The sequence below is a fragment of the Amblyomma mixtum genome, chromosome 8, assembly GCF_055824585.1.
Source record: "Amblyomma mixtum isolate Tamu chromosome 8, ASM5582458v1, whole genome shotgun sequence".
Lineage (NCBI taxonomy): Eukaryota > Metazoa > Arthropoda > Arachnida > Ixodida > Ixodidae > Amblyomma > Amblyomma mixtum.
In genome coordinates, this window is record NC_143019.1 from 114,543,515 (window position 1) to 114,568,656 (window position 25,142).

General features: G+C 48.4%; 1 protein-coding gene across 1 annotated transcript; it reads right to left on the reverse strand.

Annotated features, from left to right (window-relative positions):
- Window positions 1-231: 231 nt before the first annotated feature.
- Atg7 (Autophagy-related 7) lies at window positions 232-23,398 on the reverse strand. The gene is made up of 2 exons (XM_089554993.1): window positions 22,970-23,398; window positions 232-8,230 (listed from the first exon to the last, which is right to left on the reverse strand). Exons 1-2 carry the CDS (start codon window positions 23,190-23,192, stop codon window positions 6,411-6,413), a joined length of 2,043 nt encoding a protein of 680 aa, XP_089411119.1. The 5' UTR covers window positions 23,193-23,398; the 3' UTR covers window positions 232-6,410.
- Between the last annotated feature and the right edge of the window lie 1,744 nt (window positions 23,399-25,142).

The following is a 25,142-nucleotide window of genomic DNA, read 5'->3' on the forward strand; positions in this document are numbered from 1 at the left end:
AGAGCTCAGCAGAAGGCCGACGTCAGTTTCGTTTGAGCAAAAGCCCCAACGCATGTGTGAATAGCAGTGGCAAAAAGTTCTGTACTTTTAAGACACCTTTAGGTTCGCCCAATAAAGTTTTTGTTTTGTTTTTCTTCGTGTTCACTTTCATTCGACTGTGCGTCGTCACACCATGTGACAATGCAGCACATGCTAGCATGTGGATTCAAAAACCAACACACGACTCAAATATGAGGTTTCATGCTTGAACACACAGCATTTACTGAGCACGATTACACAGCTTTCCACCACGTACACAAAACAAAAATGAGCAACACATGGTAAAAAGCCCGCAGGTGACAAATGATTGCAGTTCTTAGTAGAACGTTAAGTTGGGCGAGTTGGTATAGGTTCATGGTTGAAAAACAGCGCACAAAAGACTAGACACAAGAGTAAAGGCGACGACAGGACAAGCGCTGAACTCACAACTAAGGCTTTATTGTGAAAACCTGGGTATATAAGGAAGGCATCATGAGGATAAAGAATGCCGGCTACCAAGATGCAATGGTGAACGAGGCTTGCTCCAGATTACTTAAGTGCTTCAAGCGACAGATGGCCCTGAATGCACCACTCAACAGTCCGGAAAAAGAAAAGAAAAGCACCTCAGTTGTGCCATATTTGCACCAGGTCTCCCACGGACTGAAAAATGTAGGAAAAAGGTTCCACGTTGATGTATTGCTGTCTGCTCCTGTCAAGCTTAAACAAGTGTGTGCTGCGATAGAAAGGAAGAAAGTGTCGAAAAAGAAAAAAGGTTGCGGTGTCGCGCACACGGATCCGTTTGTCAATTGCCGCACGTGTGTCGTCTACAGCTTTCCCCTTTCCTGCGGAGCCCGCTACATCGGACAGACCGGCCGTTGCTTGAACAAGCGTTTGCAAGAACACAACAACAATTTAGATAAATGCAATGACCAATCTTATCTTGTTATTCATTGCAAGGGGTGCGCAGTGATGAAAAGCAAGAAGAAAAAGTGCACTGCTTTGTTAAGCCAAGCAAAGGTGTTGTATTCTCACAGAGATCAAACCACGCGGGAAGTAGCAGAAGCATACTTCATCGCAACGGAGCAACGGGGCTGCATTAGCAAACCTTCTGTTGCTTTAAGTGATAACGAGATCACGTTTCTTGGCAGATTTTGGGCTTTGGGCGCACGCTAGTTTTATCATTGTCATAGTTTTGTTTGTTCAATTTTGTTTTCATGACTATGCCTTCCTTATATACCCAGGTTTTCGCAATAAAGCCTTAGTTGTGAGTTCAGCGCTTGTCCTGTCGTCGCCTTTACTCTTGTGTCTAGTCTTTTGTGCGCTGTTTTTCAACCATGATTGCAGTTCGTTGTAGAAAGAATACACAACTACATACGCTTGCTGTGATCTACAAAATATTGCAATGGACTAGCATAACATCCGAAAAAAGCAATGGGTCCAATTTCCGACTACAGGTATTGGCCAGTATATGCCTAAAACTCAGAAAAATAAATATCTTTGATATAAAATGTTCATTTCACTTCACAATAATTCTTCTATCGATGGGAATATTTTTCTCGACACTGACTTCTGAGCCATCCTACAATATAGGACAGTAGGTAAATACACTAACTATTGCGTGCGGCAAAGCTTGAAGCACTCGACATCGATCTTTAAGATCACATTTCTCATTACACGTGGTGGTTTTCTCAAGGCAATGCGCAAAATCTTGTTCGCTTTCCTTGTGCAGTGTAGCTGATGTGATTGAATCACAATTAGTCGATACGGTCTCTGCTTAGAAGACTTTCAGCTACTTCTGAATGCACAATAACGCACCAAACAGAGCACGCATTAAGTAAAAGTTTAGAGCCTCCCCAACCAACGCTAGCGGCCACAAGCGTCTGTACAATACCTTTACAATTACTGCACACAAAAGCACTGTCTTGTATGCAGGACGAAGGCATATATGGGTTAGTTCGCTGTTTTGACACTCTAAGCATTACCACGCAAACATCGCATCCCGGCAGTAAGTAGGGGAATTTATGAGACCACTTCTAAGTTCCTGTTGAAATGAATATGAGAACACACCCCGTGAGCAATTAAATTGTTTCTAGAATTTCCAACAGCGGGAACTATCGTGCGCCCCTCATGTGTCTCAACATCATCATCAGCCTGACTACGGCCACTGCATGGCAAAGGCCTCTCCCATGTCTCTCCAATTAACCCTGTCCTTCGCCAGTTGCGGCCACCGTATCCCCGCAAACTTCTTAATCTCATCCGCCCACCTAACTTTCTGTCGCCCCATGCTACGGTTGCCTTCTCTTGCAATCCACTCCGTTACTCTTAAGGACCAGCGGTTATCTTGCCTTCGCATTGCATGCCCTGCCCAAGCCCATTTCTTTCTCTTGATTTCAACTAGGATGTCACTAACGTGCGTTTGTTCTCTCACCCACTCCGCCTGCTTCCGATCTCTTAACATTACGTCTATCATTTTTCTTTCCATAGCTCACTGCGTTGTCCTTAACCTAAGCTGAACCCTCCTTGTTAGTTTCTGCCCCATAGGTGGGTACCAGTATGATACAGCTGTTGTATACTTTCCTCTTGAAGGATATTGGTAAACTGCCATTAATGATCTGAGAGAACCTGCCATATGCGCTCCACCCCATTCTTATTCATCTAGTTATTTCCCTCTCATGATCCGGATCAGCGGTCACTACCTGCGCTAAACAGACATATTCTTTCACTACTTCCAGCACCTCTCTACCAATTGCGGACTGCTCTTCCCTTGCTAGGCTGTTGAACATTACTTTGGTTTTTTGAATGTTACTTTTTAGCCCCACCGTTCTGCTCTGCCTGTCTGTTTCGTTGAGAAAAGAGACATATGTTGGAGAACTTGCAATTAAAAGAACAACTCTCCCAAAGGCGCCTCCAGTGGCTGAATTCGTGATGTCAGCCGTGATTGCGTAAACTATAGGATATTTATTAAGCTAACGAGCATACAATGCTGAGCATCATGCTCTTCCCCAGATTGCCCTCGTGTTTACGCGGTTCTGTGTAGAAGACCGATATCGCGCCGGCCTCCAGGGGCGACACCCTGCAAAGATCTACAGCACGGGTGTCACGTCACTAGCATTGCTTGAGGCCATTTATGAAATATTCCTCCAGTAATCACTCAAATGCATTTAAAACTATGCGGAGCACCTTTGAGACTCCCCCCCTCCAAAGTGATCAGAAACTTAAGCTCAAAACAGTTTGTAAATGTTTCTGAATAAGAGCCATTTGTGACGACTTTGTAAGCATTTAATGTAAATTGTTCTAAAATTATTGTTGTTCTCAAAAACATATAAACATATGTTCTATCTCCTCAGTAGAGGTTTCAAACACATAATCTAATCTAATCCCCAAGAAGTTATTTGGAACAAAACATGTTTTTATGCTAGCCACCATATTATACTAATGCAGCGAGTTATGCATAACGACCACAAAAGGCCGTAGTTGATTCGAACGCTTGAAAAAGCTGCTGCATCTGCAGGCATTCTGGCTGTAGCAAGGCAAAAATTAATCTAAAATGAATTATGATGAGAAATCATTAAAACCATTTTTCAGCACATTCATCAACACGGTACAAACTAGCATCGCTGCGTTCACTTATAGGTGTGGTGAACGACAACGAAAACGTAACTACCGTAACGTCGACTTGCGCGCCCATCTCACCAGTTTTAAACACAAACTCGGTCAAGTGTTTTCAACCAATTCCTTGCTTGGGCTAAGAGAGCTAGTTTTTGGCTGATTTGCTGCACATTACTACCGTATAAACGCGTGTAAGGGCCGCACTTTTTTTTCGAGATTCGGGGGCCAATTTTTGGGGTGCGGCCCATACACGCGGCGCACGAAAAAAAAAAAAATTAAAAGCAAAAACACACCAATCAGGGAATGAGCGGCATTTATTCTACGTTCAATCGTCACTCGCAGAGTATTTCGACTCCAAGCTGGTGCTGTGCCCTGATGCACGCTCATCCCAAAGAAGCCACGCAGCATGTCCGCTGTCAACGCGTAGCCGTTGCTCCGCATTTCCATCACATAGCAGAGCAGCTCTTCTTACAGTTCGGGAAACAAGCACGGCTCGCCTCGGAAAGCGCGCTTTTTGCAGCTTGTGTTTCTCAATGCACCCTTTTGATAGCACGATCATCGGACGCACTTCTCGGCCACGTCGAATTCCCTGTCCGCCGCACGCTTGCCGCGTTCGAGAGCTAACTCCCAGCCGTGTAGCTGATAACGTGCTTGCCCGTCGTGCTAAATCTACATTACTCGGCGGCAGCACGCGAAAGCCACAACTACGGAGGACGCGCTAACACGCCATAAAAGGCTGGAGCTGGCGATACTGATGCCGATGTAGATAGCGGGAAGATGCGGGGGGAAAAAAATTGACGATGATGATGGCTGCGGCCTCGCGCGCCATCTATAGACGGTTTTTGGAAGCTCTTGTGCGTGTGCTTGGCCTCTACGATCAAGCGCTCCATGATCGAACGCGCCGTTGTTTGCAGCCGGAGCCGATCGCGGAGGCCACGGCGCGTGCATTTAGAAGGCTATACCCTCCTGGGTCATGGAAAGTTCGGGTGCGGCCCTTACATGGATTTATTTTTTTTTTAACATTTCCTTGGGGAAAACGGGGTGCGGCCCATACACGGGTGCAGCCCTTACACGCATTTATACGGTAATTCTGACACTCCAAACCAGTTAGTTACAAAAAGGCAGCACAAGTGACAACAGCACCATGAAATTTAAGCTCATGATTCTATGGGCTACTGAGCCATCTTACATCACAGGCAGCACTGACATTTATGTATTTTCACAATTCAATAAATGTCCGTTTTGTTGCAAGCGGCAGCTTGTTGTCATGGCACATTGATTTATCACTACAAACCATTTTCACGTTCATAGTCCTTTCAAAGGTGAGCGAACTCAACTCTATTCAATTGAGAACTGGCCTCCAAACGAGACTAGCTGAAAAACGGTTTCATGCTGTACGTATAAAATCCCACGGTCAAAGAAACCATGGCACGACACTGATGTCAGCAAACTGAGTATTTGTTGCATCCCCAAACATGGAATATCACTCAGGAGCATCGAAAGATTAACACACACATTGGTCAAATGTTTAGGGGAAACCCCCAAGGTGGAGTAGATTTGTAATAAGGGAGTAATTACTCACTGACACTGCTGCACCTTGGGGGTTTCCCCTAAAACATTTGACCAACACTGTTCCCACTTCGAGTTACTGATCAATTCGCCCTCGCCCTACCATAAGCTTGCCGTCCCGGTTAGCTCAGTTGGTAGAGTGACTGCTCCGGTGAAGCGGTGGTCCCGGGTTCGAACCCCGGACCAGGACGAATTTTTCTTTAACTGCGAAGTTTCTGAAAAAGCTGTATAGCTTTCCTTTGTAGCCGTATGGCTGCGCTAGGGTGGACGTCAATGAGTAATTACTCCGTTATAACACACACATTTTCTTAAGGTTAACTGTCTGTACTAATGGTATCTCAAACACGTTCACTAAACAAGGCTACGCACGGAGGAAAAAATAAAAGCGTACCTTCATCGTTCATAAATAGTATGCACAATCAAAATGCGCAAATACCAAAGTATTCATGACTATGCACTAAAATTAAATACTGTGGCAAAGGAATGGAAAAGACATTGTCTGCACAACACAATGGTTCATTTGCATTCGGTGTGCTGAACAGCATCTTCTGTCTTTTCTGACAGCAAGGCCGTGGTATTCATTGCAATGACAATACAACTACTATGAGCGTGCTATACAAAGCAGGTACATTTGTCCATACACTTGTCTAGAGCACTGGAGCAGCTCACAGGGGTGTACACTGGCGTCATTGGCAAGTGCCGTCGGGTTCGAAACATCATCTTATATTGCCTGCACATTCCCATGGATCGTGTTTAACTTTTCATATCGCTGAAAAATACAGCGAGCATGTCAAGCAGCAGCGAATGTCACAAATACACAACTGAGTATGCCGTTAAGTGCTCAAGACAAACACGTGGACTGCACAATTTATATTCCAGGCAGTATGACATCTCATAATATATAGCTGGTTGAGCATGCATTGTACTATTGGAAAGGCAAGTGCTAGCTAGGATTTACACTGGATATATTTCAGACACATGATTGGCTGAGAACCTGCAACTCCAGCTATGCATTGCTGCGAGAAAGTCTACACTCATCACTGGCCTCAGCTACAGTGCCGCGAGAGCATATGAAATCTCTCAAGGGTAAAGTGTGGCAAGTTGCTTCATGCCATCTCTGCACAATGCAAATGAACCACGGGCTCTGTGCTGTTCTTATAGTATTCAAAAAGTGATCGACAAGAAAGCATGTTGTCGTGACACATGTGATCAGTTCAAGAACTGCTCTCCTCGCTGTCACTGAGTGCCCAGACTTGATCAAGGTCAGTCTCCTCATGCAACCTGCTCAGTCCTGTCAGTCTTTCCAAGTAGGAGGCATCATTGAGCACCTGAAGCACAAACTCCCAGCCACGACCAGTGTATTCCTCCAGCACAGGCCGTGAACAGGCCGTACACATGGGGAACGCCATGCATGCCGGTACCATGTACATGTGACGAGCCAGGAAGCCACGAATCTGGTGCGGTACCGGTCCCAGTGGGTTCTCGCTGGCCTCCGTTTCGTTATCGCCGGTCCCGTCCCGTGTGGCTCCAAAGGCGGGACATCGGCCCTTGAGAGGACTCTGCAGAAGGCCCACCAACAGTTCTACGGCTAAGGCCCCAGCCATCATGCCAACCCCAGGACGCGTCACGGTGCACTGCTGGTCAAGAGTGCGATCGCGTGTCGAGTCTGCAGGCCCGACAACATCATTGCAGAAGTAGCAGCCCAGTTTCTCCGAGTCGTCAGGCCCGGATTCGCCCGCGACGCCATGGCGCATCACGAGAAATGTGTCAAACCCCAGCGCTGCGTTGATGACGATCTTGCGCTGCGCGGCCGCTATGAGCGTCGGCAGCCACCGGGCTTCCCTCGTGTCCAACAGCAGGAAGATGGCATCGTGCTCGGCAATCAGCGCTTCCAGCTTCTCAACGTCGGCTCGAACCTGAGCTTCCGAGCGGTTCGGCACACTGTGGCCCGCCATGGGCACCGTCAGGTTCTCGCCCCGGGCTGACACGGCAGGCGAGACGGCTCGCAGCGCATCGGCAGCGGCGTCGCATTTCAGCCGTCCTCCATCCCGGCAGTCGCGCTCAGTGTACAGTGATTGTCGCGCGGGATTCGAGTACGACACGACGCTGTTGTCGACGAACGTGACCGTCCGCACGCCCCAGCTGACCAGGCAACGCGCCACGCTGCAGCCCAGCGTGCCAGCGCCCAGCAAGAGACACCTGGTGGACGCCACGGTCTCCAGGTCCAGTGTGGGCGCCAGCCTCCAGCGCATAAGCTGCAGGTTCAGCTCAAGCGCGTTCTCCATGAGTCGGGCGGGGTCCAGGCTCGCACTGAGGTCGACGCTCCGCGGTCCGAGCTGCCCCGCCGCATTTCGCTCCCAGCCCACGAATCCAGGTGCTCCGTCCTCGCCGTCCGCGACGACGAAGTTCCCGCCCAGGTGCACGGAAAGCACCAGGCTGTGGCCGCTCTGCACACGGCCGTGGCGTGCCTCGTGCCGGTAGCAGAGGACGTCGCACTCAGACACCAGGCGGCCCCAGTGGTGAATGACGAGGGCCAAGAGGTTTCTCAGCGGCCACCCCGGGTGGGTGGTCGATGTCGATGGGTCGGAGAAGGCGAGGAAGAATTTGGAACCAATCAGGGTGGGTAGATCTTCCAGGGGACGAATCTCAAGATCTCCCGAAGACGACTCGGGGACCACGAGGAATGCTGCTCGCTTCTCAGGCGTGTCGAGGGTGGTGTAGGCGGCGTTCAGCCGTGTCAATCGTTTGTCATCGAAGAGCTCGTCAAGGCGCCGGGGCGGCTGCGTGACCGTCACCTCTTCGGGCAGACGTGCGGCCGGGAAGCCGTACCAGTAGCAGAAGGTGTACTTCTTCAGGTCCACGTAGATGAGTGCCAAGAAGCGGTTGAGGAGGCTCGGGTCCTTGACGGCTCGCCCGTCGCGCACGGCCTGCCACACGCGCTCGCCCGAGGTGCGCATCACCTCGGCCTTGTCCATCTTTTTCATGTCGGCCACGCTGTTGGGCAGGTAGAGGAGGCCCCGCAGTGGACAGGAATCTGCAAAATGGAAACAGCATATTTAAAAGGACAGATCAGCTTTAAACTCGTCAAGTTGGTTAACCACTTGTAATAAAACAGCGCAAGGACACAGGACGAGAACGGAGAGAAGACGCACATCAGTGCCATGTGTGTCTTCTCTTCATTCTCGTCCTGTGTCCTTGCGCTGTTTTATTACAAGATGCTTAACCAACTCGCCCAAACTGCCGTTTTACTACAGTTGGTTAGCCAAATGGGCACGTTTAACGAGTGTTTACCGAGTGCCGCTCAAGCTACGTGACAAGACGACATGCAACACCGAGACAACTGAAATACACGGCACAGTCCATAGACAGTAAATTTTGTGGTGCCTCAAATTTTAGCCGAAACGAGTTCTGCCTAGTGCATACGCACTGTGGCATGCACTCAGTGACGAATAACATGATGCCCAGTGTCACATTTAAGCGTGTGCCAGTGTTGCATTTGCAAAACCCACTTAGACATTTCAAGATTTCTCTCCCCATCCCGGGACCATCTTTTCATTCTACCTTACCCGAAAGCTCAAAGTGAGCTTAGAGTTTAAGCATCAACAACAAAAGGCCACCAGGATGAACAGTCATTATCGCCCTGTCTTCCGCATGAAGGCACTGCACGCGTTTGTCACAGCTATCTGCCAGGTGAAATGTAGACAGCGCTTGATGCTGAGCTAGTTGGTTCATCATATCGAAGGCTAGACAGCACTGGAATGAGACAAGAGCAGTGAAAAAGACAGGACATCACGTGTCCACTCTCTTTAATGGGTTAATTCTCCTCCCAGTGCTACCTAGCTTTCGATGAAGGTTTGGTTTGGTTTATGGGGTTTAACGTTCCAAAGCGACTCGGGCTATGAGGGATGCCGTAGTGAAGGACTCCGGAAATTTCGACCACCTGGGGTTCTGTCGTGTCCGGTCGCTGTGTTGAATGCAGCGAAAGACGCACACGGTACTTTAAGACTTCGTTTATTTAAAGCCGATGAGGGTGCGACCAGCGTCGACCGAGGCAGGAGCCGAACTGGCCGCCCGAAGAAAGGAGGGAGTGGAGAAGCGTCCACGGCAGGGAGTGGCTTCCCAGAACAGGAGGAGGGTGCGGGGGACGCACCGTGGGGGGGCATCCGGCGACAGCGTGCGACGAGGGGCAAGCGGTCGTTAGGAGGAGGATGCGAGTGGTCGTTAGGAGGAGGATTGAGTGGTCGTTAGGAGGAGGATGCGAACTGTCGTTAGGAGGAGGACGCGGGGGCGCACACACACAAAAGCAATAAGGGGACACAACACTTCCTTCCCCCTTAGAAAGTTGCCTGGTATCGTGCAGGGGGTCGGCGCTCACGCGTGGAGGCGCGCTGGCTTTGTGCGCTCGGGGGAGAAACACTTGTAGGCTGGCTGTTGTTCGCTGTGTCTCCTGGGTCTGTCCTGGGCGAAGTCTCTTCTTCCGGGAAGAGGTGCCAGGCTATGTGGGAAAATGGTGCACGTGTTCTCTCCGCTGGCGGACAGCTCTCAGACGGCGTCGTAAATCTACGCAGCTGGTTGAGATGTCGGCGTGCTACTGTGCCATGTATGTTGACGAGCCAAGAGCGCAGGCCTATGCGTCTGACAATTGTAGCTTCCTCCCAGCGTGGCTTTTTCAGAAACTGTCGGGCGAGGACGCGCTGCCCCTCATTAAGCGTGCCGCAGCGCGGAATTGCTTTTTCTTCCCGGAACGTCTCTGCCTTTGGCTCGGGGAGGATGGCTGTGAGCTGGGTTCGCATTTCACGCTCGAACATCATTTTCGAGGGGGTCTCGCCTGTTGTGCTCTGAACCGTCGTGTGCTGCTTGAAGAGAAAGCGCGCAAGGCGGCGCTGCAGCGAGCCTGTCTGATCTCTTTCAAGGGCGCGTTTTAGCTCGGCTACGTAGCGCTCGGCTTGTCCGTTTGTCGCTGGGTGGTAGGGGGCCGATGTAACTGATGAGATCCCGTTGTCGCGATAAAACTTGAGGATCTCCGCAGACACAAACGGTGTTCCGTTGTCCGACACTACCTTGCGCGGCAGGCCGAACATTGCAAATAGTGATCGGAGGTTGTCAATGACTGCTGCCGAAGTCGTCTGTCCCATTTGCCTTATCTCAAGCCACTTTGTGTAGGCATCTACGACCACAAGGAAAGTGCAGCCCTCAATTGGTCCTGCAAAATCAATGTGCAGTGTGTGCCATGGTGTGTCTGGCTTTTCCCATTCTGGGACAGGAGCTTTCGGCGGGGCGCTCCGGCTGCTCTGGCAAGGCTTGCATTCTCGCACCACTGTTTCGATGTCGTTGTCAATGCCAGGCCACCACATGTAGCTTCTGGCACACTTTTTCATTGCAACGATGCCCCGATGTCCGGCGTGGATGAGAGACATAGCTTGTGCGCGTAGTTCTCTCGGCATCACAACTCGGGACCCAAATATGATGCAGCCGCGATGGGTGCTCAACTCTGTAGCTCGCCTGCGGTAAGCGTCGAAGTTGTCCCCTTTGAGTTTATGCACGTTGCCTTGTTGAACAGCTGTGTAAACTAGCCGGAGAGCTGCGCACTTCTGCGTAGATGCTGCAACTGTGCCTGCTGTAAGCGGAGGTTCTGGCAGTGCTTCGAACATCAGAACGTCTCCTGGTGGAAATGGTTCGTCAACAGTTGCGTCTAGTGGCAGACGGCTTAGCGCATCGGCGTTTTGATGTTTACTCCATTTCATCACGCCTAGTAGAGAAAACCAATTTCTCCCTAGAAGGCTTGATCCTGTGCCCTTCACAACAAGCAGAGGTAGCGTATGGGTCTGGCCGTTGTAGTTAACCTGCACGTTGGCAGAGCCCAATAGCGGCAGATTCTGTCCTGACCACGTTCGCAGGTGCGTGTCGTCTTGTTGCAGGGCGGGTGCGTCAGATGGCCATGAAGTTCGGAACGTGTCCTCACTGATCAGAGTACAGGCTGCGCCGGAGTCCACCTCGAACTTAATCAGCTGGTGATGTACGCTTACTTCTGTAAAAATCTTCGGTCGCGTGCCGAGATTCATGGTGTTCAGGTCGTACAACACAGATGGTGTTGCTGATGTTGTTCCATGGAGATCAGATAGCGGCGTATTCTCTGAGGCGTTGACGCTGTGATTAGGCTGGGAAGGTGACTTTATCTTGGCAAGTCTCCGTTTCGTAATGCATGCTCTTTCGATATGCCCTCGCTTGTGGCAAAAATTACACGTGGCTGACTGGAATCGACATCCCTGGGGGTTGTGTTGGTCGTCACACCGCCAGCAGCGTTGTGCCTTTTTGACCGATTTTACAACAACAGAAGGCTTGCGCACCTGGTTGCTTGTCTGGTGTACCGGCTCGGTGTTCCGGCGAATCCCTCTCTGCTGGTGACCGGCGCTCTCCGCTCGAACGGCGATGTCGTAAGCTTTGCTGAATGTGAGGTCCTTCTCAGCGAACAGGCGCTGCTGCAGTGACTCGTCACTCAGTCCGCACACAAATCTGTCGCGTAACATCACGTCCAAGGGAAGCATGGTGGTGTTAGCAGAAGAAGCTGCGTCTCCCTCCTGCCCGGTAGCTGTTGTCGACAGCGTTCCAAAATTGCAGTCGGCAGCGAGCTTCTTGAGCGCGGCTACGTAGGCGCTCACAGTTTCTCCTCCCAGTTGATCTCGTCGTTGGAAGCGAGCCCGGCTGTAGACCTCGGATGGCCTTGGGTTGTAGTGCTCTTGCAGCGCTTTTACGATGTCGTCGTAAGACACTGCCGCTGGTGTGCTTGGCTGAATAAGGGCGCAGACAGTATCGTAGGTCTGCTCCCCGCACAGCGTCAGCAGGTTGGCCCTCTTCAAGGCTGGGTCTGTGATGTTGTTAGCTTCAAAGTAGAACTGAAGGCGTCCAACCCACGATGACCACGATGAGCCGTTGAACTCTGGTATCTGATTGGGAAACCCTCGCGTAGCCATGGCTTGTCAATAGCGTTGCGTAGCGCGGGTCGAATCCACTTTCTCGTCGCCACTGTCGTGTCCGGTCGCTGTGTTGAATGCAGCGAAAGACGCACACGGTACTTTTAGACTTCGTTTATTTAAAGCCGATGAGGGTGCGACCAGCGTCGACCGAGGCAGGAGCCGAACTGGCCGCCCGAAGAAAGGAGGGAGTGGAGAAGCGTCCACGGCAGGGAGTGGCTTCCCAGAACAGGAGGAGGGTGCGGGGGACGCACCGTGGGGGGGCATCCGGCGACAGCGTGCGACGAGGGGCAAGCGGTCGTTAGGAGGAGGATGCGAGTGGTCGTTAGGAGGAGGATTGAGTGGTCGTTAGGAGGAGGATGCGAACTGTCGTTAGGAGGAGGACGCGGGGGCGCACACACACAAAAGCAATAAGGGGACACAACAGGTTCCTTAACGTGCACTGCCATCGCACAGAAGACGGGCCTCTAGAATTTTGCCTCCATCTAAATTCGGCCGCCACGGCAGGGATTTGAACCCGTGTTTTTTGGGTCAGCAGCCGAGTGCCATGACCACTGAGCCACCGCGGCGGGCATTTACAGGAAGAGACGTCAGGTTCAGTCTGGTTACGTGGCTTCCCTCCAGCCTATAGGAATGACCCACTCTGCTGACGTCGCTTCTCACCAGCCAATGGGCGAATTTCATGACCGACGACACATTTCTACCCCGATGAGACTTTTAATGCTATTGTATGAACAATACTTTTTTTAGTCAAAAAATATTTCATTTCATTGCAAATTTACATCCTTTGTAAAACATAAAAGAAAGTTGGCACCAAAATTTTATGCTTTGGAGCGAGGAAGTTCTCACGTTCATCACAGTTGTGCAAAAACAAGATGCCTTAAACTAAACGCTGTATTCACGGCACTGTTACTTGACTTAAAAAGCCCTAAACTGAGCAAAAAGATAAAAGTTCTGTCCAAGAAAAATTAACTTTCATTCCAGGTGAAAAAGTATCGAGGTATGTGGAGAAACTACAGGTAATGTAAAAAAATGATTCTGTACTTGAAATTGAAGCACGGAGGATTTATTTTCCTGCCTTTTGTTTACTTGTTCGGTACAAACACTCCCTGTCTCCTTGTCTCCATGGGAAGGTGATAGGGTAAATTAGCTAACTGATCCCAAATGCGGTGCCAGTGGAGGCAAGGCTGGCACTACACAGTCTGGTGACCCCCCCCCCTCCTTCTTCACCCCAAAGCCAAGTCCTGCAGGGTATGCGGCCCTACAAGGCTACCAGAGTCAATACATTTAAAGTATTGAAGGACTCTGCTAATACTGGCTGATCACTGTCAGGCAGACGGGATTAGACTAGTTCTTGGTAAACCACTTTTGACGGCGTGAAACTGCTGTCGCACACAAATAATCATGGTTTCTAGCTTAGGGGTGCTCAAATGGGGCGCATCCATTGATGGGAAAAAATTGTGGTAAAAATCTTCCCCAGTGTTTATAATTAAATCGTTCTGGAATCGAGAGCCTGGCACACTAAGTTTACCGTTGTGGTGAAAAAAAAATTTGGCCTTCAAAATTCAGTCCCTTTAACAAGAGGGTGAGACCAGCCGTAGTCCCGTATTCCCACCGTGTAGCACATAATTTGAAAAAAGTCGCCAATAAATATAAGATTCCCGTAGTGTTTTCTGCCCCTTGCAAGCTAGCTACGTTGTGTAATAGGATTAATAACGAAAAACCAAGTGAGCATACCTGTGGCGTAAAGCCCGCCAACATGTTCGTCAGGTGTAGGGAAGGGGTGATCTACCAGATTCCGCTTACTTGCGACAAAGTTTATATTGGACAAACCGGAAGGTGCTTGAACGAACGTTTAAGGGAACACGAGCGTTCACTTGAAAAAGGCACTGGCTCTAATCTAGCGCTTCATTGCAAAGAATGCAAATGCATGCCTCGGTTACGCGAAACTGTCGTTCTAGATAGAAGTAGAGACAGCGTAGCCCGGGAGTTAAAGGAAGCCTTCTTTACAGAAAGAAAGGGCTTGGAATGTGTCAGTGACGCGTCAAAATCATTGTACGGGAGTGAACTTGCCTTTTTAGAACTACATTGCTAAGTTTTTATTGCTGACTATGTGTGTTTCAATCATTCAGTATTTTCTTGGTTTGGTTTATGGGGTTTAACATCCCAAAGCGACTAAGGCTATGAGAGATGCCGTAGTGGAGGGCTCCGGAAATTTCGACCACCTGGGGTTCTTTAACGTGCACTGACATTGCACAGTACATGGGCCTCGAATTTCTCCTCCAAAGAAATTCAACCGCCGCGGCCGGGATCGAACCCGCGTCGTTCGGGCCAGCAGCCGAGCACCATAGCCACTGAGCCACCGCGGCAGCCATTCAGTATTTTCTGTTTCATCGTTTTATTGTTAAGGTCTGTGCACTTTTTTAGCCCCACGATGTCATATTCAGCCAGTTTTTATTCCTTTCACAATTTCATTTCGTCAGTTTTTATCGGTTTTATCCTTGTTAACCGCTATTGATGTTTTATCCATTTTTATGGCTCTTTACACCTTGTTGCTTTCACTGTTCATAGTCATCAAGTGTATCTCTTTTTGTTATCATCCCTTGTTTGATTCAGTTGACTTTTAGCTTGTTCACCCTGTCATGTTTCTATCGCTTTTATGGCTCTTTACACCATGTGACGTTGACTGCATCTGATTATCTTTGCCACTGCCTTCCTATATATTGTCCGAGTTCAGTGCTCTTTCCTGTCCCTTCTTCGTTTCACCTTCGGGCTTCTTTCGCGCTGTTTTCACTCTTATCACAATGAACCAACTAGCCCAGCAAAAAGTTCTGCTTGACTACCTTTAACAAACAGACGAGTTTTTACTCTTGAAGTCAATGCTGTGTACCGTAAGTAAACACCGCTGTTGGAGGATTCTGATCACCTGGAGTTTTTTAACGTGCACCAAACAGGGTGTCAAATAGGAATTTTTTTAGCTCAGTTTGGGTTCAGTCCAGGGTTTGGCTCTGAAGCGACATGGGTTAAGGACCACAGGAACGTAGATGGGTTTTCTAACCAAACCGACTGATGCTTTGCTTTGTTTTCTGTGTGATGTCTGTATGCAAAACAAAAAAGACTAAATTTGTTTTATGCGAGAAATTTCAATTTGATCCACAAGAATTTTCTCTTCGCGCGAAAAAGTACATGAATTTGCGGCACTAACCACAAATTCAAACAACCAAACAAAAATTTTTTGGTTTACTGCACTCTTCATGTATTTAAAATTTCAGCAGCATTTTTTTCTTTGTTTTTCAGTTCGGCTGCATTCGACGTCCTACCTTCACGTAAACACAGCTCTCAAAAACGCCTGTGACGCCAGGATGAAACGTGTCAGGGCATTATGTATGATGGGATTAAAACCTTGAAATAACAAAACAACATAACACATGGCAAAAGGATGCGTTTGCTATCTCCAGGCAGCTAACAAGAGACACTTCTTTGCATAAGGACAGCTGACGATTATGTGGCTTGCGATGGTTCTTTCCTCAGTTCCATTTGAGTGCGGAAGCACAAATAGGCTTATCCAAGAAAACCACTAAATAAGATATTATAAGGATTTCAAACAGACCTATGAATTCTAGATAATTTAAACCTCCAGGACTCAGATCACAAATTTGCTTAGCCAAGGAGAATTGATGCAAACCAACTTTGTATGTGCCAGCGTTCCATCTCATTTTTTTTCTTTCACTTCTTCTTTCATGGCCTTTGTCATGTGACAACAACGGCGTAGGGTAGACCGCTCCCTGTTGCTGCTCGATCATCTCTCAGTAGCCTGCGAAGAAGGGACCAAGTGGGTCCCGAAACACTGCAGTGCTAAGAATCTGTCGTGGTCAGGTCCTTTGGCTGTTGAATGTGCCCTTACTTCTTCATCCATGCTGCTGCTCCTGCTAAGTAGCACGCATGGTCTAGTCCCTAGCTTTGCTTGCAACTTCAGGAGCCTCTGCCATCAGCCGGATTTTTTCTTTTTTAGCTGAACAGGGTGCTCGGCTTTCTTTGCTGCTTTTATCTGCCTCCACACCGAGCCACTTCTTGACTTGCTTGTTTCTTTTTTGTGGTACTGGGCAGAGCATTGCAGAGCCCTCCGTGTCTATAGCTGCTTTCAGCGTTTGATGTGCCACAGTGCCTGCTCTTCAACGGCCTTAGCCAACGTTCCTGGCATAGAACGAAGGGATGAAAGGGGAAAAAGGCGAAGATCTCGAGCACACAGGGCGAGAGGCTACAAGTTAGAACACGCAGCAACGAGAAGCTGCAGAAACAGCCAAGCATTTGAACGGACCCTTCAAAATTCAAACCAGCCCACACATCCAAGGCTAACAAGGAAACCTAGTTTTTGAAAGTACACTTACGTTTTTGTCTTACAGATCCAGCCCATAACTTCCGAACTTTCTTTTTTTTAATGGTAATAGTGCTTCCTTTGGCAAGCGCACCTCTAAGTAATGCCACAGTAAATCAACTACACATCATCATCAGCCTGATGACCCCCACTGCAGGGCAAAGGCCTCTCCCATATCTCTCCAATTAACCCTGTCCGTTATCACTTGCCGCCACTGTATCCCCACAAACTTCTTAATCTCATCCGCCCACCTAACTTTCTGACGTCCCCTGCTACGTTTGCTTTCTCTTGGAATCCACTCCGTTACCCTTATGGACCAGCGGTTATCTTGCCTTCGCATTACATGCCCTGCCCAAGCCCATTTCTTCCTTTTGATTTCTACTAGGATGTCATTAACCCGCGTTTGTTCCCTCACCCACTCTGCCCGCTTCCGATCTCTTAAAGGGACACTGAGGAGAGCACTATTAATATATTTTTTATAGCAAAATCCGATAGTTCGGCATGTCATGGCTTTGTTGCCACTTGGCCGGCAGCGAAAAATGCATTTATTTCTAAGAAATTTGGATTCGAATTTGAAAAGGTTTTTCCCGCCGCTGTGATTCAAACTTGGGATTCGGCTATGACGACAGAGGACTAAGTGACGTGAAACATGACGTGATACAGACTCCGTGATTTCTGGCTGCCAGCAGTGCGGCCTAGCAGCAGCAGAAAAGAAAGCTACCGCCGGCCGCACGTTGAAGGCATCTATCGGCTATTGCGGCCGTCGCTACAGTCGCTTCGCTTACGTTTGCACCGGCGTTTTGCGAGCGTTACGATGGATCTCGTTCTCGAAGTCGTCAACGAAGTTCTCGCAAATAGACACCTTTAGCATACCGTGTACCTTGATACCGCTAGCGGAATACCGGGAGCCCGCCTAACGCCGGCGAGCAGGCGCTGATTGGTCCCGATGCTTCAGGCGAGCGCGTAGCTGCCCGGCACGTGGCGCCATCTGGCGACGTCAAGGAGATTTGCGCATGCATTGGCTGCGCCTCAGTGATTTGTGCTTCTCGTGTCCTAGCGTTGCTAGAACCATTGGTTCCAGTAACACTGTTTTGTTATATGACGTCATGACGCTTGTACTTGCGAGTTTGGCCTGTGGCGGCGATACCTGTATTTTGGTTCTTGCTCTTTTCTACGTTACAAGAGCTTTGTTGTCAGTATGAGTGGCGTTTTTGTAATCAGGAGCTGGTATTCTGTCGATACAAGCCAACTTCAATTTCTCCTCAGTGTCCCTTTAACATTACACCTATCATTTTTCTTTGCATAGCTCACTGCGTTGTCCTTAACTTAAGCTGAACCCTCTTTGTTAGCCTACACGTTTCTGCCCCATAGGTGAAAAGGCGAAGATAAACTCTAAGGGACCATTGACCCCACAGCAATACCACATTATATCACCAAAAAACCAATAATACGCAAGTAGAAAACAATATCCATCGAAAAAAAGATTGTTTTGAAATAAACACTAAGAAAGGCTGCTGAATTTTTCAGGAAATAGTAGTCGAGAACACCAAACCTTAACCATAATGTTCGAGCTTTGCTTAATGAAAGGTGAAGTACTCTCGATACACACTCTGAAAAAAAAAAAAAAAAAAACCAGCTAACCTCACTTTATTAAAAGCTGGCTAAGCAAGCTGTTAACATAGGTGTGCTGCCACTCAGGTTGTCTCCTGTAAGCCAAACTTCACCTGATGAACGTGTAAAATACACGAACCTTAGGACCATAATTACTCGTGCAATTGTCAAGCCAAATTACTAATAAGAAAGACTAAAGAAAGCGAGCTTCATTTTTTCAATGGTTGCTTAAAAACCTGTGCATTTCACTTCAGGGAAGTTCGTAGGATTACTTTCTTTGGATTATGACTCTCGATTCAGAACAAAAGCTTAGTGCAGTCCTCAAAACTCCCCGACTGCTTCCAAGAAAACTGTATTCTTCTCGCCTGACTTACGATGCACAGCTCAGAAGGCTATGGAAATGACCGACTAGAAATTGGTTCTGCGCCTACAGCCCCATCCCTCCAGATTCTCAAACAGCGGAAAAAGCCGGTCCTCCCTTGCAATAAAGGCTTTATGTGTTCATTAATTAATGATTTCATTTACTCTCTCAAGGTATGCTGTAGAATTATTTAGTGTCCTTACTCTGACGTGACTTTTCAAAAACCTCCTGTGGCCCATACAAGACCTCAATGGCTGCCAAGAGAAGTTATATTTCCTACTTGTGTGGAAGGCTTGTGAAATTATTTGGCCTGTTTGATAATTCATGGCTGCTAGATAAGATTGTTCCAGCCTATTGTTCCCCTGCCAGGGCCCATACGTTGCTGTCCATGTATATTACCTCAATATAATGGGGGAAACCTACATTTACGCTTCATTTGATTGGCGATGCTGTTCACTAGCCTGCAAATGTTCAGACTCATGCTAAGTGAAATCAAAGCCATCAAACTACCCAATATTCTGTTTTAAAGTAATGTTCTGTGTGCACTGTCATTGTGCTATGAACTTGAGGAATAACTGCCAGATAAATAGGTGCACATATTTTGAATATGTGCATCTCGAACTCGCAATGAATGAATAAAACAAATAAATTATGAGCTAGATCACAAGAAATTTAAGCAAATGGCTTGGCATGCACGAATAAAATTAGAAGTAAGCTGCTTTCACTCTGCTACCCGCAGTTTAATTTTGCACACTGAACAATTGCTGTTAAGCACTTTGGTGCAATAAGCTTGTCCAACAACGTTATCAGGCAAATTATAGAATGATTTATGAATTAGAAACATCAGTGTGTAGATTTCTCTTACACTCTTTTAGTCATCGCATACTGTACAATGGAAATTAAATTTTAGTGCTCAGAATCCAGCAGAGAAAAACGGTGCGGACGGCACCCGGTAAAAAGAAAATCCTCCCAGAGTTCCTCTTGCCAGCGATCTTTCCAGTTTACGACATTGCTGCAGTAGTCAAATACACCTGCAGATGCTTTCGCATAATGTCTGCATTGCACTAAACCAAGAGTCATCGATCAGCCTTCGACTAAACAATGAAGGAAGACTCATGCCTTTTGCAAACTCATGTGCAGGCTTCTTCACAGCTGGCATCTAGTTACATCGAAAGAAATTTAAAAGCATGGTCTAAATGCACACAGTTTGAAGTTGTCAAGATAGGTGCTGCGTCTATTAGACCCACTCCGACAACCTTGCGCCAGGCATTGAAAAGTTTCCTCCGTTCACTTTCACCACCTTCTTGACATTGAACAGTGTCCATTCACAAGCATAACACATTTTGCTGACGAATTTGCAGGTTCATCTACACTCGAGCACTCTACCCTGCCAAACATGCAGCAATAGAAAGTTGTTTCTTTTCTCTGGCTGGTGAGAAAACTAGCCTCGTGTGATTCGCAAGTTCCCCTGGCATGGAAGTTGAGTATACACCGGACACGCTCAGCAAGCGAGAAATGAATTCTGATGTCATCATGATGGGATCAATGACAAAAGCATTAACAAGATCTACACCGCACATGCGTACAGAGACTTGGCAGCATAAAAGCCCGAACTGTGAATTGCATCCTGAATACTTGGCAGTACGTATTCTTCCACTAATCCATGAGTTTCAAATGAACAAACTGCACATTCTTTTCAAAATTTTAATTTCATAGGTTACAAGAAAACTTCCTGAAATGAAAAAAAACTGCACTTGTGCTTCACATAAGGCTTTTATATATGTACTCTAATTACGAAGAGGGTTATGTTCATCAGAAAAGGGCAGAATGGGGAAGAAACGTGGAGGCTAACAAAGAGGGTGCAGCTTAAGTTAAGGACAACGCAAGGGGCTATGGAAAGAAAAATGATAGGTGTAACAATAAGAGATCGGAAGAGGGCGGAGTGGGTGAGGGAACCAACGCAGGTTAATTATATCCTAGTCAAAATGAAGAGGAAGAAGTAGGCTTGGGCAGGGCATGTAATGCGAAGGCAAGATAACCGCTGGTCCTTAAGGGCAACGGATTGGATTCCAAGAGAAGGCAGTCAAGCAGGGGGCAGCAGAAAGTTAGAATGGACGGATGAGATTAAGAAGTTTGCGGGGATACGGTGGCTGCAACTGGCAAAGGACAGGGTTAATTGAAGAGACATGGGAGAGGCCTTTGCCATGCAGTGGACGTAGTCAGGTCGATGATGATGATGATGTTCATCAAATAGCTTTTGAAAATGTGAAGTTCAAAGTCCAGAACACCCGATATGTTTTTTACCCTCACGTAGATGCAATTCTACATTATTTTTAAAAGAATCTCCTGGAAGTTATGCTTGGCCAACACTGAAGTAGAGTAAATGCTCCTGCATATGAGGTGTGGCACTCAGCCAAGTTCTGCTCGCTTGCCAAAGCATGAATTGCTAAATGCTGAAGCTTTCAGTGAACATTCCCATTCACTGATAGGTGGCTGGGCTTAAAGGGTCAGTCTACTCACCGAGATGAGTGTATAAATAATGGCATATTCTGGTAGTTGGCACCCTATAACATCAATAACGAGGGGTCTGCGCCCGGTTTAGGCAGGAATTTATATTTTATTTCGGCGTTAAAAGTCGCGTAAAAATGCATGGTGGCGACCCCAAACGTTCATTTTGTTCAAGAAAGTGGTAGTCTTTTTTTGTAGAAGCATAAGTGAATATACTACGTACCATTTGTATGCCCCAATGCCAGAGAAACGCACGTTTTGTTCTAGTAAACTGTAGAATGCGTACCGCTCGCTTTTTCTGTAAATCACATGAATATTTATAGTTACACGTACTCAAAACGCAGGCACATTCCCACTTTTAGTTCAGCGTATGCTAGCAGAGACGCAAAAATAAACTCAGCCTATAGTGACGCCATCTGGTCGTCAGGACGGGAACCATTGCTGTAAACAAACCGACTCTCCACTTAAGCCTAGGAGCGGCAGAATCGTCACTCTAATCATTAAAATAAAGCAAATTTATCTCTTATATGTTTTCTTATAGGCGAGATGAGACGAAGCGAAAGACAGGCGCCCCATTTATGGCCAGTGAACGCACTGAAAAAGGCAGCAACAACGAGAATTCAGTCCGAAGCGAGAGGTCCGGCTTCGACGGGCGCCGCCATGTTTGTCGCCGCGGGGCGGAAATCCATATGGTTGCCAGATGAGACTACCATCTCATACAGATGTGTTCCCACATTAATAAATTCTATTTTAAAATGTTCTACCGCACTCCTTGGCACCACAGCTGGCTAAACGGTAATTTGAGTAAAGAGCTATCGGTTGCTGCAAAGAAAATATGGTCGATAAAATTCAGTAGACTGACCCTTTAAAAGAAGTGCAAAGCAGCTAGGGCATCAAAAGGTTCCATCCTTGTACAAGCAGTAATGTACGATATCAGAGCTGCTTCTTGTACACCACCGATGGTAATGCAGCCAGACAGTGAAGAAAGAAACTAATCGCATTTTGGAGGCGGCCATAGACCCAATACCCACACGAGCTTCTTCCCCACTGAAAAATACCACACAGTTGGCGCTGTTTGACAGAGTGTACATAATTACATCTGAGTATGTCACCAGCGGTTTCCACTAATTCAGCAAACTTTGCATTATGAAGGGAGTTTCTCTCGGGATCCTGATTTCTTATTACAACTGTCCCTGATCATTTAAAACGCACTGAAACACTGCAGTCTGGAACTGAAACATAGCCTCAATGTGCTCCAGTCAAAAGTAGCATGAGCTAGTTCGCCTGCAAATTCTCTTTACATAACAGCACTGTTGAACTCTCATGGGTGTTTTTTCATTGTAGGAAGCCAACCCAGGCACCACACATAAGCGACTACAATGAAATCGTCAAGTACCCAAAACTGATGGCATTAGAATACTTTCATGAATGAAAAATGGAAGCATCCACGGTGTCCGCACCCTGTAGACTTCGTATGTGCCCGACTCTGACAAAGATCTCAGTCCCAGGACGTCCAGCTTAGCGGCCGGGCATCATTAATTGCCACCAGGGTAATGAAGCTAAGGACGACGATCGAAGCCAGAGCTCCGAGATGTAATTAGATTAGCACTGCACACAGCAATGCTCGAATATGAGCAGGCTCGCCAAAGCTCACGGCACGCTGCGGTTTCCACCTAGCTTTTGAGGTACTCTAGAGCGCAGCGCAGCAGTTTCGATCTCTACATTACACCCAATAGGCAGTTAACGTCCCATGGATGTCCCATGGACGTCCACAGGACATCCAAGGGAGTTTCAGTGCATATTGGGCAGTAGCCTAATGGGCTATTCGGGCGCCCGCTCAGAACAGGTGGCTGCAACTCGCGATCGTTCACCCTGAAATTGTTACGCGGTCAAGGGTTGCAACACCCATAGAGCGCTGATTTTCAGGGTCAAGCGACAGACACACACCTGGCGTCCTGAGGCCCCCGCCGGTGTGGCCGAATGACGCGATGTCGAGGTTCGCCAGGGCAGGAAGGCCCGCCGCCGAGCCGCAGCTGTACGTGGCGCTGATCTCGAAGGGCCCCTCGCTGAGACGGTACTGAACCAGCTTGCGCCGACTCAGCTCGCTCCAGAAGGTGCCGTCCATGGCCGACGAGAAGGGCACGAACTGCAGCGGAGCGGCTGACGACATGGTTGCGCCGTTTACCGTGCACTGCACCACACTGCCGGAAAAACACGCACGGCTTTCACGATCGCGGCGCTTCTACGTTGCCTGGGGGACGCCCCAGCGGTGCATCGAGCGCCGCTCTCCCTCACAGCTGATGCATAATTTCGTCTCCAAAGTACACACACGCCGTACGAACCACGCCGCCCTCCGAGGAAGTAGCGATAAACAAAGCCGCCAGCGAAAGACAGCGGGCATGTGATGATGACAACACAAGCCGCGCAAGGCTCTCACGGTCATCAAAGGGCGCTGTGAAATAGTTTCGCGGTTTCGGTTCTAGTTTCGTTTTTGGTTGCGTAGTGCAAAAGCCAGCGCTGACAGTGTGCATTAGGCTCATTTTTATGGCGTGTCATCGGGAGGATTAGAGAAAAGCATGGCAAGGAGTCCCATTGGACGGCTGACAGTAGCTGTTGTTGTTCTTGCCTTAGTGGCATGCATGTAGTTTTTTCCCCTCCATGGTGAAATGGCACATACCCACGACGGGGGATAGGCCAGGGTTAAGTGAGGAGAGCCAAAAGAAAGTAAATTGGCACCAAAGATAACCTGCCGTGGTGGCTCAGTGGTTAAGGCGCTCGTTTACCGAGCCGGAGTACCCGGGTTTGAACCCGACCGCGGCGGCCGCGTTTCAATGGAGGCGAAACGCAAAGGCACCCGTGTGCTGTGCGATGTCAGTGCACTTTAAAGATCCCCAGGTGGTCGAAATTATTCCGGAGACCTCCACTACGGCACCCGTTTCTCTCTTTTTGCACTGACTCTCTCCTTTATTCCTTCCCTTACGGCGCTGTTCGGGTGTCCACAGAGATACGAGACAGATTAGTTTATGGGGGTTTAACATTAGAAAGCGATTCAGGCTATGAAGTACGCCGTAGTGAAATTCTCCGGAAATTTCAGGTTCAGGTGTCCGCCGCGACATGCGAGACAGATACTGCGCCATCCCCTTTCGTCAAAAACCAATTGACCAGTTTTTACCAAAGCTAATGGTTTAACTTTGGGTAAGAATTCAGAACAATTAAAGAGGAAATTATAAAAATAAATAAAGATGAAGTAAAAAATAAACGGGAGAAAAGATTAGAGAATAGACGATGATGATGATGATGATGATTTAGCCTTCCCTTTGTAACGGGCGGGCGCCTACCAAAGGTGCCCTGGCTGGATACACACAAACATAAAAACACCACTATCAAACGCGAAGCGGCAAACACACACGCAATTACCGACGAAACAGTACTGGTCTAATGTCGCACCAGCGTCCACCACTCTGTCAATCGGCGCTTCGTCGCTGCAACTGCCGCATGGTTTGCCGCATCCGTTGTGCAGCCCTCGTTCGAAGAACGGAAACCCAACGCCTGCGGAAGCATAGCGCCCTCGTGCGGTGGCGTTGGCAGCTTCTCGCAGAGTAGGACGATGTGCTCCGTTTCGTCGTGCTCTCCGCAGGCTCTGCACTGGGTGCATTCGACTGTAGTGTCGAAGCGCTTGCGGTACACAGGCGTTGGCATGGCACCCGCGCGTGCCTCAAACAGGCGGCTGCCTACACTGCCGTAGAAGCTCTCAACGTAGATGTCCTGCTTGGCTGCCCGGTACACTTCCAGTGTCGACTTCCCCTCCATGGCAGCCCTCCACGCCTCTCACTCATTCGCACGCACTTGGGTATTAACTGCCTTGGTCCATTTCCTCGCGTTGTCGGCTCGTACTTCATTTCTGAAGAAGCCGAACTTGCGACAAAGGTGTTGGAGCCGCTTCACCCATGTAGTCCGCAGGCAATTTTGACTTACATAGTCAGACTCTGCGCGCCCACCTATTTTTGTGCATCAGGCGCAGCCGGCCGTCGTAGGCTATTTTGCTTCTTGCCTCGCGAGCCTCGAAGGTAGACCAACCGAAGTCTCCCTGCACTGCCTCGTTAGCCACCCGCCCATATGG